We start from the raw sequence: 14,526 nt of genomic DNA on the forward strand, positions 1-14,526 counted from the left end.
CTGAACTGCTGAGATTAATCATGGATCTGTTCCCATTCTTTCCTCAAGGTAATTTATTTCTGCTGCTGAAAAATGACAATTTTCAATTCTGAGTATTAGTTGTGCTGGCCTTAGTCTGTTGAATGCTTCCTCCAGCCATCGTACATGTTCTTCTATGCCCTTTGGAAAAGTGATGGTGTCATCAAGATATACCATACAGTGCCTCATCTTCAGCCTTCAAAGACACATTCAATAATCTTTGAGTTTAAGTGGCATTTGATGGTAATGAAAATGGCCCCAGGGGATAGTAAAAGCTGTCTTCGGCTGATCCCCTGGCACAACCTCCTGTTAATAATACCTGCTCTTCAGATCCATTGTAGAGAAATATTTTCACTGACCCAAGTTATCCAGAGTCTCCATTACATCCTACATGGATGTAATGCATGAACTATCATGCATTAAGGTACCAGTAGTCACTGTAAAATCTGTATTTCCTAGTTCAGACTGGGGGCTTTTTTTGGCCCACACTCACAGGCGCTCCCTATGGCCTATCTCTATATTCAATAATACAATCTGCTAGCTCTTGGTGACCAATTATTACATTATCAGCTGTATACATTTTGGAGTTATATTTGGTTTCTTATAAACTCAAGAATTATTTCCTGTTTTTATCTTGTGCTGTGTGACTGGTGTTGCTGGTAATGAAACACATGGATAAAATAAATCTCTGAACTGCAGTAACAAGGTTTCCACCATTTTCCTATCATTCCCCTGTACATCTTTTACTTTTTCAGATAATGCAGAAGTGTTGATAGTTTGTTTGCAGGTCCTCACTTGGCCTACCTATGTCATCATCCTCTAATATATCCAAATTAGCAATCAACATATCCTTTGGAAAACTCACCATATCTATACCAGAAACATCAAGACTTAATGGAAGCTCCATCCTTGTCACTGACCCATAATAGACTTCTGCATACTAAACTATATGAATTATCTAAGTCCTCATTAGTTTGCAATGGCTCTACAACACATAATAAACTCTTGGGTAAGTCTGGAATTTAGTGATTGTGTTCACAGTTTATTTAGTGGCACCTTTATGACTGGTGAAACTCACAATACCATAACACTTGCAGCTGTTGTCTCTAGATGAAACAAATGATTTGCCCCCCCCCCCCCCCCCCAATTTCAATTGTATGCTGTGAAAGGTGATTTTTTTCATGCGTTGAGTCCTAGAAACACACTGTTCCCTTCCCCAACATGCGGCAACACTTTCACATGAATTACAGAAACAATAAAAGAACTAGAAAGAAACAATATCAAAGAATTGGAAATAATGGAAAACATTTTAAGAATAAAGTACTAAACTTAGAAGGTTTTGAAGGCAGAAGAAATAAGAAATTGGAAACAACATGAGCAGAAAGAAAGAAAAAGACAGCATGAGGACAAGATGAAGCAATACCGGAAAAACAGGAAACCACAAAGTAAGAAAAGGAATTGAAGCTATTACACAATACTAGTTTTTTAAATGATTTAGTGATGCCTTCAGCTGATAGTTTCTTTATTTGTAAGATTGCATAATTTTGGCCCTAGGCTATTTTCAGGTATCTTATACAGAAGCATTGAACATTAGATGCAATAGTACCACTACTGATGACAAAATGTCAGCTGAAGACATCACAAAATCATTTTAAAAATTCATCTCAGCTGCAGGTCATGTTTCAATGAAGATTACATAATCCTGATTGGTCAATAGGAAGATATAAAAGATGTAAATGTACATATGTTGAGTAACACATGTTTAATGGGTCTCTGTCTGATGATCTGGAACTAGGACTGAATAATATTCTTAGAAGATACTTTTTCATGCTAAAAATATTATCTCTAAGCTCACTTCTCCCAAAGAATTATTCTGGCACTAATTACTGAAAGGAAACTTGCAGAATATACAATATCTTTCTGTCTTACATTTCTTATAGCCACAGTCACAAATTTAACTGAAATAAGGTACTTCATTATTTCTAGGGTCTGGTTATTCCTATTAAGTTTCTGACCTATCAATAAATGTTACTTAGATTGAACGTGAAATCATGGTTAATTTCTGTACAGTCCTTACATGAAAAATTTGTAACGTTTATCTCTTTATATTTTGACTTTTCCTACATCAATACAAGATGTCACAGGACCAAAAATAAATAAATAAATAAATAACCAAAATAATTTAACACTATATGTTTCCTGTACACCACTGTTTGAAAAGATGTGCAGTTAAGTGAGAAGTACGTAAATGTATGCCACGAGTAGTGTCAAAATCTATTGATAAATTTACACTACACAATTTTTAACTTTGTGGAAGTTGTATGGTACACACTCCAATAGATTAGTAAAATTAATACAATGCTGTGTGATATAATTCTTTCCAACTAGCACATTAATCAACCTACAGATAATTATGTATTTCATTTTCCAACAATATATTTCATTCCATGAGAGAAATTCTGCAGACTTTGCTGATATGTATTTTCAAGCAAGACATCAAAAGAACTGCATTGTACTAATATAGTTTGTGGAGGACAACAGTGTTACCATGGTTAATTCTGTAATTAGAATTGGGTATTGTTAAGAAGTAGATAGCATTGTTATGAAACTGAGTTTTTATTAAATGATGTAAATGGTGAGTTTTGGGGAAAATACTGTTTGCTTAAACATTCATATGTTGATTGAAATAGTTTGGTATGTTTTGTAAAGGGAAATTGTTATTTCTCACATTTCAATATTACTTTAAGAAATTCACGAAGTGTGTAAGAAATTGCAGAACTTGCAGAAGATGCACTGTGGTAACTTGTAATGTTGAGCCAAAGTGTATTGATTAGTTGTAGATTAAAAGACGTGGAACATTACAAGATTTGCATATGTTCGTTAATAGGAACTCATTATTTCAAGCAGCAGAAGAATTCGTTAGTAAGATCAGATATCATGTTCAACACATTTTTCCACTGGTAACAATTTTATCTGTAATAACAACACTGAGCATTTTTTTATTTACTCCATTTTCATTTTCTACAAAAATTAACTTAATTTACTTTACACATAATGCAGATGTAAATTGTTTACAACTAGTTATCTTTAACACAAAATAAACAGTTGCTCATGATACAATACATGAAATTATCTAAAAATATAAATTATTATGTAATTTAAAATTTACCAGACCCCCTCCATAAATAAGTGAAGGAAGAAATTCATGTGAGTGTTGTATATTTGAGGGTAGGGTATGTCTTCAATCTTAATAACTCAAGCTCTGTCTGTAGAACCAATATTTCATTATGCTGTTTCTGTATTTTGGCAACCATTCTGTTCCGCTTCATTATGATTTCCAATCTATCAAGAAAACAATCATTAAAAAACTTGTTTCTTAATATAAGAAAAATTAATGTGTGTAAAGTGTGTATATTTTCACAAAAGTGATCCTTCCCTTAATTTTACCTTTTAAAGATAATCAGCCATTGGAAAACAATAGCATGATAATAATAATAATAATTTTATTGTCATTCGACCATTACAGCAATAGACAAAGTCATATACATACTAAAATACACAACAGGTTTGTTGTTAACATTGTAGTATTATATTACAGTTGATAAATTCTCTTATATCATAGAATGGGTGGAGGATTAGCCAGTCATGAATTGTTTGTTTGAATAATTGTTCAGGTAGTTCTTGAACAGATTGACGAAGATTATTAAATAATTTGTACCCCATTATTTCATAGCTGTTGAGTGACTTTGACAATCTGTGGTAGGGAATATAGAGGCACCTATTCCTTCTTGTATTGTGGCTATGTACATTTCCCCTGGTTTTTGTCTGTGGTAAAATCTTCTTCATATAAATTAGAACATAGTATATGTACAAGTTTATAACAGTCATGATTTTTTGTTCACAGAACAATGGTTTACAGTGTGCCTTATATGCAGAACCAGTAATTATCCTAATAGCTTTTTTTTCAGTATTAATATGTCATGTACACAGCTAGAGTTCCCCCATATGTTATTATACTTTGAAAGAATGAAAAATAGGATGTTCTAACATATTTTTCAGGAACACAATCCATAAGTCACCTTAACAGGTAAATAACTCTAGACAACTTACCATTAATATATTGTACATATTGACCCCAAGATAATTTATCATCTATGTATACCCCCAAAAATTTGACATAACTTGGATCATCTGACAGAAGCTTATCTCGAAGACTACAAACCATCTGCTGTGTTTTGTTTTCATTCAGCAGGAATCCATTTGCCTTGAACCAATAGGATGCTTGGTCAATTGTCTTTGTTGCACAAGTTTTAAGGCTATTGAAATCATCACTAGCATGAAGAAATGTTGTATCATCCACATACAACACAGTGGTGGACTTGATAGATGATGGCAGATCATTTATTAGGAATAAAAAAGGGGGCCCAGTACAGATCCCTGCGGAACACCTACCTTGACTTGTTCTATACTTGACACTTCTTTCCCTACACAAAAAACTTGCTTACAATTCTGAAGATATGATTTTATTAATGTAAGGCTGTTATGTCTAATGCCATAGAATTCCAGTTTTTCTAGGAGTGGCTTATGCTTTACACAGTCAAAAGCTTTGTTTAGATCACAAAATGTGAGTTGAGAATAGCCCTTATCCTCATACAATTGATGTAAGTATTTGACTACAAAGTCTATAGCATCCACAGTAGACAACTTTTTCCTAGAACCATATTGGGATTCACTAATTATTCCTAATTTTTCAAAATAAACAGATAGCTGTTGGTAAGACCACATAGATAATATTGTGGGAAAGGCGAGCCAAAGGTTGCATTTCGTTGGCAGGACACTTAGAAGATGCAACAAGTCCACTAAAGAGACAGCTTACACTACACTCGTTCGTCCTCTGTTAGAATATTGCTGCGTGGTGTGGGATCCTTACCAGGTGGGATTGACGGAGGACATCGAAAAGGTGCAAAAACGGGCAGCTCATTTTGTATTATCACGTAATAGGGGAGAGAGTGTGGCAGATATGATACGTAAGTTGGGATGGAAGTCATTAAAGCAAAGACGTTTTATGTCGCGGTGAGATCAATTTACGAAATTTCAGTCACCAACTTTCTCATCCGAATGCGAAAATATTTTGTTGAGCCCAACCTACATTGGTAGGAATGATCATCAAAATAAAATACGAGAAATCAGAGCTTGAACAGAAAGGTTTAGGTGTTCGTTTTTCCCGTGCGCTGTTCGCGAGTGGAATGGTAGAGAGATAGTATGATTGTGGTTCAATGAACCCTCTGCCAAGCACTTGAAAGTGCTTGAATTCCAGTATTTTAGAAAAAGCTGGGACTATGGAGGTTTGTCTGTAATGGGAAGGTGAGTCTATATCTCCCTTTTTATATATTGGAACTACCCTAGCCACTTTGAGTTCTTTGGGAAAATATCCATCATACATACATTTATTTATACAGTTATAAGAGTTGAGGGACGTCAAAGGGAAGCAGTGGTTGGGAAGGGAGTGAGACAGGGTTGTAGCCTCTCCCCACTGTTGTTCAATCTGTATATTGAGCAAGCAGTAAAGGAAACAAAAGAAAAATTCGGAGTAGGTATTAAAATCCACGGAGAAGAAATATAAACTTAAAGTTCATCGATGACATTGTAATTCTGTCAAAGACAGCAAAGGACTTGCAAGAGCAGTTGAATGGAATGGATAGTGTCTTGCAAGGAGGATATAAGATGAACATCAACAAAAGCAAAACAAGGATTATGGAATGTAGTCGAATTAAGTCGGGTGATGCTGAGGGAATTAGATTAGGAAATGAGACACTTAAAGTAGTAAAGGAGTTTTGCTGTTTGGGGAGCAAAATAACTGATGATGGTCGAAGTAGAGAGGATATAAAATGTAGACTGGCAATGGCAAGGAAAGTGTTTCTGAAGAAGAGAAATTTGTTAACATCGAGTATAGATTTAAGTGTCAAGAAGTCGTTTTTGAAAGTATTTGTATGGAGTGTAGCCATGTATGGAAGTGAACACATGGACGATAAATAGTTTGGACAAGAAGAGAATAGAAGCTTTCGAAATGTGGTGCTACAGAAGAATGCTGAAGATTAGATGGGTAGATCACATAACTAATGAGGAAGTATTGAATAGGATTGGGGAGAAGAGAAGTTTGTGGCACAACTTGACTAGAAGAAGGGATCGGTTGGTAGGACATGTTCTGAGGCATCAAGGGGTCACCAGTTTAGTATTGGAGGGCAGCGTTGAGGGTAAAAATCGTAGAGGGAGACCAAGAGATGAATACACTAAGCAGATTCAGAAGGATGTAGGTTGCAGTAGTTACTGGGAGATGAAGAGGCTTGCACAGGATAGAGTGGCATGGAGAGCTGCATCAAACCAGTCTCAGGACTGAAGACCACAACAACAACAACAACAACATACAGAATGTTAAGGGGTATGCAATATAGTATATTACTTTCTTTAGTATATTACAGGATATGTCATATATACACTCCTGGAAATTGAAATAAGAACACCGTGAATTCATTGTCCCAGAAAGGGGAAACTTTATTGACACATTCCTGGGGTCAGATACATCACATGATCACACTGACAGAACCACAGGCACATAGACATAGGCAACAGAGCATGCACAATGTCGGCACTAGTACAGTGTATATCCACCTTTCGCAGCAATGCAGGCTGCTATTCTCCCATGGAGACGATCGTAGAGATGCTGGATGTAGTCCTGTGGAACGGCTTGCCATGCCATTTCCACCTGGCACCTCAGTTGGACCAGCGTTCGTGCTGGACGTGCAGACCGCGTGAGACGACGCTTCATCCAGTTCCAAACATGCTCAATGGGGGACAGATCCGGAGATCTTGCTGGCCAGGGTAGTTGACTTACACCTTCTAGAGCACGTTGGGTGGCACGGGATACATGCGGACGTGCATTGTCCTGTTGGAACAGCAAGTTCCCTTGCCGGTCTAGGAATGGTAGAACGATGGGTTCGATGACGGTTTGGATGTACCGTGCACTATTCAGTGTCCCCTCGACGATCACCAGTGGTGTACGGCCAGTGTAGGAGATCGCTCCCCACACCATGATGCCGGGTGTTGGCCCTGTGTGCCTCGGTCGTATGCAGTCCTGATTGTGGCGCTCACCTGCACGGCGCCAAACACGCATACGACCATCATTGGCACCAAGGCAGAAGCGACTCTCATCGCTGAAGACGACACGTCTCCATTCGTCCCTCCATTCACGCCTGTCGCGACACCACTGGAGGCGGGCTGCACGATGTTGGGGCGTGAGCGGAAGACGGCCTAACGGTGTGCGGGACCGTAGCCCAGCTTCATGGAGACGGTTGCGAATGGTCCTCGCCGATACCCCAGGAGCAACAGTGTCCCTAATTTGCTGGGAAGTGGCGGTGCGGTCCCCTACGGCACTGCGTAGGATCCTACGGTCTTGGCGTGCATCCGTGCGTCGCTGCGGTCTGGTCCCAGGTCGACGGGCATGTGCACCTTCCGCCGACCACTGGCGACAACATCGATGTACTGTGGAGACCTCACGCCCCACGTGTTGAGCAATTCGGCGGTACGTCCACCCGGCCTCCCGCATGCCCACTATACGCCCTCGCTCAAAGTCCGTCAACTGCACATACGGTTCACGTCCACGCTGTCGCGGCATGCTACCAGTGTTAAAGACTGCGATGGAGCTCCGTATGCCACGGCAAACTGGCTGACACTGACGGCGGCGGTGCACAAATGCTGCGCAGCTAGCGCCATTCGACGGCCAACACCGCGGTTCCTGGTGTGTCCGCTGTGCCGTGCGTGTGATCATTGCTTGTACAGCCCTCTCGCAGTGTCCGGAGCAAGTGTGGTGGGTCTGACACACCGGTGTCAATGTGTTCTTTTTTCCATTTCCAGGAGTGTATGTCTACACTTTCTGAAGATTTCAACCATTTTACAATGCTTAGGACAAGACTAGGTGAGACCTCAGAGAACATAAACGTGCCTATGTCTGTTGGTGTTCTGCAAACATTTTTAGAAAGAACTTTGATTAACTGATATCAGGTTTGATTATAGTATTTTGTACATCTTCAACAGATTTAATAAGGAAATCATTGAATTTTTGGGGACTTGCATTAATTTTTTTGCTTCTTACATCTTTAGCAACACCATTTATTAATTTCCATGCAGCTTTGCACTTATTTGTGGAATTATGAATGGTATTGAAATTATGTGCTTTTTTGGCTTCCACAATGGCATTTTTATACTCATTCCTGCATTTTATATAGGCTAATCTGGCATGTTCTGTTTTCTGATTGCTACAACAGCAACACCATTGTGCAACACCATAACTTGATTTTTCATATTTGTAATCATTTAGTATACCATGGATTTTGTCTGTTTGTAAAGTCTTTGTCAGTTAATTTGCATTTCTTTTTGGGGATGTTGTCACTAAATTGTGTCAGAAATGTAAAAATCTCTCAAATAATAGTTTCCCTGACAAATCAGCACTAAGACTATAACTTGTGTCACCATGACATTGGTTGAACCAGTCTCTCTCAGCAAGGGACTTACAGAGCTGAACAATTTTGTCATCTGTGACAGGTCTGGTGATTATAACTTTTGGGACAAGCTTAGGAATAGGTCTATTACTCTTATCAATATAGAACCTACTTGTATAGTTAAAAGATACAGAGTCATGATCTGAAAATGGAAACGCTGTAACATCACATGATTCTTCAGTAGTTTTAAAGTTGACAAAAAAATTATCAAGACATGCTTTATCTCTTGTGGGCCTGTTATTGATTGAGTGCAAATTGCACTGTCTTAGAAGGTTTTTCAACTCAGTCACGGTATGTTTATGTGTTGTTATATCAAAATCTGCATTCAGATCTCCACCAATTGCTATGTCATAATGCAACCATCTGGTCCCTCTTAGTACATCTAACAGCATGTCCAATTTTTCTAGAAATACATTAATGATACCCTTAGGTGACCTGTAAAGGGATACTATTACTAACTTAAAACTGTCCATAACTATACCAGTGGCTTCAAAGTTCTGTTCCTCACACAAATAATCTAGGTCTAACTTAACAATGGGGCAACTGAATGACTGGTTAATATATATTGCCACACCACCTCTTATACGCAATTTTCTACAGTAACTATTTGCTACATTATCGTCATTAATTTTGACAACTGGAAGTACACTCTCTGTAACCCAATGTTCACTCAGACAGAAAATATCAAATTTGTTATCTAGTCCAAAACTGTTTACAATAAATTCTTTATCAATTAGTCCTTGAACATTCAGATAGCAAATTTTAAGATCATAATTGTTGTTTATTTTAGATTTTGGTGAGGTGTTACGAAATTTGTTACACTACTTATCTCGTGGGCTTCTTCATCTTGCTGACTTCCACTAAAAAATCATTTAGACGAAGAGGAGGTGCTGTTTTCCGTCTACCCGTAACACTTGATGCTGCTTCACCTGCTGCAGTTCTCTTTTCTCCTTTTAGAGGCACTGTAGTTACTGTTGCAGGTGAAACTTCTGCTGTTACTGCTAGTGTTACTTCCTTTTCCACTGCTGTTACTGATAATGCCACTGGTGACTGTAACGCTTTACATGTTTGCACAGATGTAATTTTTTCATCATAGAGTGTATCTGCAGATGTTTCTTCCTCATATGCTGTTGGTGCACTTTTCTTTTCTGCTGTCATTGGCAGAAAACCTGTTGCAGGTAGTGCAATTTTTATGTAGGCATCCACTCCTGCTATCTTTATCACCTGGAGAATTTCTTTGGCCAGCAATTTCTTGCCTAGGTTGTTTCTGTTCAGTCCATGTCTAGTAAATTGCTCTCTTACTGAACTCATTGCTTCAATGAAAGTTGTGTGCACAAAACCACTACAAATCTTCCTGAATTTCCAATTTGTTCCAATTATTTCTCTGTTTACACGAGTCTTCTGTTAAGTCGTGTCTGTAGGGAATGTTTACAACAAATACATTCATCTGTGAAATTTTTCCTAGTGATTCTTTCAGTGTTCTTACAGCAAGGCTGCTTTCGTTTTTATAGACATAGTTTCCTCTTCTGATTATGACACAGTTGACGTCACTTTTCATGGCACCTTCATAGTTTTTCAGCACTTCCCGTAGAGGAGCACCAGGTTTCGAAATTCCAGTCACATGCTACTGACTGATGCTCAGATGAGATCATTAAAACAATAGGTATGCCCATTTACTTTGCAATACAGTTCTTCCTACTCATTTTTTGTAGTCACAACACTGGAAAAATTTTGGTCATGTTAAAAAAAAATGATTTAAGACAATTAGTTACCATAGGACCACATCATTGTGTCACTACAGCAGTGACTGTGTTACTGCTCACAAATATTGTCCAAAAATAAATTAACTGAGAAGTAAACTGTAAGGACTCTGAGATCTTTCAAAAGGCCTCTGCAAAATGTGCATTAATCTCTTTTCTACTCAATGTAACATTATCATTGGTGATGTACAAGAAGACAGTATCCAACATCCTGTGGACAATAAGTTTGTGAGAAGGGGAACATTTGACCAATTTTATAATGATCAAGGAAGCAACTGACAATGGCTTTTTTGAAGAAGTCACCATGGCATTTAGTTTTAATAATTTTTAGAGCAGTAAAGAAACATTTACAGCTGAGTGGCAAGAAGGGGAATTCAAGTTGATTTTTGAAGTGTAACTGTTATGTTTTATCCAGTGGAACACTATAATAATATACATAACAGAATGCTTATACTTGTCTCAAGACAAGTCAGCAGTGTCTTACTCATATTACAGTAATATGAAATTGACATACAGTTTTAATTATCTTGATAATCAATACAAGACACCATTATGCCATTATTGAAAGTGAAGGATGTGACACACACTCACACTCACACACACACACACACACACACACACACACACACAAGGAAGAAGGAATGATAATAATAATAATGAGAAGAAGAAGAAGAAGAAGAAACCAACAGGTTATTCTCAATCAATAGACCCTTATCAATCATTTGCAGCTGTTTTCCATCTCTAGATTACATTTCTATAATAAGACACATTTCAATTTGTTTTTGTTGGCAGCCTGTACAAGGCTGGGTTGATTATTAAAATGTTCTGCTGACTCATGGCAATGTACAAACATGATTTCATTTAGAAATAAACAACTTTGCAGACATTGCTATCTGAGTGATACAAAGTGAATTGCTTATACCGTTGCACTTATAACATTCAGTTCTACCGCATGTTTCAGCATTTATATGAAGTGTTTGGATCAGAATATCAAACCTAGGGATGGGAATTTTTCTTACCAAAAGTCTCTATGTGGATACGAGGTCTGTTCAAAAAATTCCAGAAATCTGTCTACAAAATTCTTCTACACTGACATTTTACTTATTGTGTATGGTCTCCTTTGAAATACTCTCCTCCACAATTGATACACTGTTCCCAATATCGTTTCCATTTCCAGAAGCAGTCTTGATATACCTCTTGCTGGATCACACAAAGATTTGCTGTAATGTATAGTCTGTTCACTAAGAGAAGAATGATGACTCCCTAATTCTGAATCGGCAGCAGTCAGCTGACTTTGGCCCACTCATGTTTTATGTCTGGCTGCTGCTGCCAACCTCAGCAGTCTAATGCAGAACCTTGCCTATGTAACCACTGCAAAGTGGTTGCTGTGCTGTGTTGCACAATAATACACCTACTGACGAGTGATGAAGCAGTTCCTGTCCCATCACTCGAAGAAGGAAACATTGTGAGTAGGTGGGCAAAAATAAAGAGTTGCTACATCTTCTCTCTCAACTGATGAGATAAACAATGACTTACACAGAAGTAAGGTACAGCACTATGAGGAGAATTTGGAAATTTTACAAAGGAAATCACCAGAAATTCTCAGAAAAAAGAGGTCAATTTCAATTCAAATTTTTCAGTTTGACAGTGTTTTGAAATTGGCCTCCCCTTTGTTTGAGCTACTTTAAAGTGTTAATTTAATTTGTGTGTGTAAAATAACCATTATTGATTGTGGGAATTTCCAGTACTCAATTGTTTGCCCTGGTGGGTCCTCATTTACAAATAATCAACAAAAGAGAATACCTTCTTATCCAGTAATGACTAAAGTCATAATAACAATGGCAATTATTGTCACAATTTAAGTTTTGCTATGTGTTATTTTCAAATTTGAATTGTCTATGAAAACTGATGGAGAATCTGATTTGTGTTGAATAAAGGAGCTTCAATTTCATGAAGCCTGTAGCCTTTGCTATGCACATGTCTCCATTTTTATTTTCATAGATGTTCAATACACAGAAGTTGACAGCTGGTATGGTGGACAATAGATGTCAAAGCTGCATGGAGCATTGCTAGCAATGTATGATGTAAATGTGGCTTGTTCCCCCCTCAATGCCCCTCAACCCTCAGCAGCCAGTGTGCTGGGAGTGAGTGGGTAGAACTCACTTCTTCTGCTAACTGCATTCCTTTCAAAATTTGTTCTTCTTGTTGTGAATACACTATATGGGATATACTTTGGCTTAACATTTAAGATTATCCCAAGAAATAAACAACTACATAAAACAAAATTCAGTTTCCATGGTTTTCAGATATAAATGCACTATGTTGCTTTATATTTAATCATTGTGTTGCTGAGTTCTAGAAATTACCTATTATTTATTTCTCAGTGCTCTAATCATTGGTAATTAAATCTATATGGCAATTCATATTAATTGTTTTACAAAATGAAAGATGATTTGTTTAATAACAGTACCAAATATAATTGTAGTTTTTTGAGAAACATTGTTGTGGAAACAACTAAAATGTTTTTTGAAAATCAAGAAGTACTGCACCAACCTTATTTCCTTGATCCATACCTTTCAGCATGACATGCAGGAGACATATGGGTTGGGTTTTGTATCAGTGACCAATGTTGGTTAGCATAGAGTAGACCAGTATGCTTGAAAAATGTCATTTTCTCAGCTCAGAACATGTTCTAAGGTACAAAACCAGCTAATCTTCTCGTAGATGGAATTGACCTGTGATTTCTCCAGTAAGTGATCACAGTATTTTAGGGTCTAAACCAGGACACATTAAAATATCATAAAAACAATGAAATGGGCACAGCACCAAGTGAAGAAGAGCAACATCAATATGGAGGTAACCATGCCAGCTTCTGAAGATGAAATTTATATGTTTACTGAACCTGTTGTGAGCCTAATTTCAAAATTCAGTGTGAAATTAGAAATTTGTGTGCTCATTCAACCCATCACATATTGTACAGCTCCCATATTGTGAGAGACCATTTATGGATCTTGAAAGAGTTAAAATATTCTTTAATACAAATACAGTACATGACTAACAGTGACTAACAGCAATTTTTTCTAACAAGAGTTTACAATTCTTGAATTTAGGTAACTTAATGTATAGAAAGAATGGCTGACATAATTTGTTCTTCTTGTTGCCCTCTAATTGCCATATAGATTTAATTACCAAAGATTAGAACACTGAGAAATAAATAATAGGTAATTTCTAGAACTCAGCAACTCAATGATTAAATATTAAGCAACATAGTGCATTTATATCTGAAAACCATGGAAACTGAATTTTGTTTTATGAAGTTGTTTATTTCTTGGGATAATCTTAAATGTTAAGCCAAAGTATATCCCATATAGTGTGTTCACAACAAGAAGAACAAATTACAAGCAAATTAAATTGGAAAGACCACATAGATAATATTGTGGGGAAGGGGGAATAAAGACTGCACTTTGTTGGCAGAACACTTAGAAGATGCACCAAACCCACTATGAAGTGTTTTCTAGTTTACTGTATTAGGATGAAGATATTTAGGTCAGAATACAGAGTGACCCTCTAAATGCTAGACAAGGAGGACAAATCTGCAAAGATTTGCACATATTTGTTGTGCATGGGAAAAAAAAAAAAACAAAAAGAATCTCTGAAGTGTTGAAAAGAAGGGGTGGTTAGAACTGAGTTGCCAGAATCAGTGTTTTGAGAGAGAGAGAGAGAGAAAAGAAAAGAAAAGAAAAGAAAAGAAAAGAAAAGGGCTGAAACTTAAATAAACAAGAAAATAAATGAAATCTCTAGTGTACCTAATCTTGATTTACATAAATGATCTAGGTGATAATCTGAGCAGCCCCCTTAGATTGTTTACAGATGACGCTGTAATTTATCGTCTAGTAAAATCATCAGATGATCTATTCTGATTACAAAATGATCTAGAGAGAATTGCTGTATGGTGCAAGAAGTGGCAATTGGCACTAAAGAAAGACAAGTGCGAGGTCATCCACATGGGTACTAAAAGAAATCTGATAAATTTTGGGTATTCAATAAATTGCACAACTCTAAGGGCTGTCAATTTGACTAAATACCTAGGAAATACAATTACGGGCAAATTAAATTGGAAAGACCACATAGATAATATTGTGGGGAAGGGGGAATAAAGACTGCACTTTGTTGGCAGAACACTTAGAAGATGC

The 14,526-nt window shown here is 37.2% G+C and overlaps 1 protein-coding gene across 1 annotated transcript in view; it reads right to left on the reverse strand.

Annotated features, from left to right (window-relative positions):
- Positions 1 to 3,204: 3,204 nt before the first annotated feature.
- LOC126428416 (cilia- and flagella-associated protein 43) overlaps positions 3,205 to 14,526 on the reverse strand; it is a 218,090-nt gene continuing 206,768 nt past the window's right edge. The window contains exon 16 of the mRNA XM_050090378.1: positions 3,205 to 3,360. Within this exon, the coding sequence (XP_049946335.1) occupies positions 3,222 to 3,360 (139 nt within the window). The 3' untranslated portion in view covers positions 3,205 to 3,221. The remainder of the gene's footprint in view (positions 3,361 to 14,526) is intronic.

The sequence above is a fragment of the Schistocerca serialis genome, chromosome 1 (assembly GCF_023864345.2).
Source record: "Schistocerca serialis cubense isolate TAMUIC-IGC-003099 chromosome 1, iqSchSeri2.2, whole genome shotgun sequence".
NCBI classification, from domain to species: Eukaryota; Metazoa; Arthropoda; class Insecta; order Orthoptera; family Acrididae; genus Schistocerca; species Schistocerca serialis.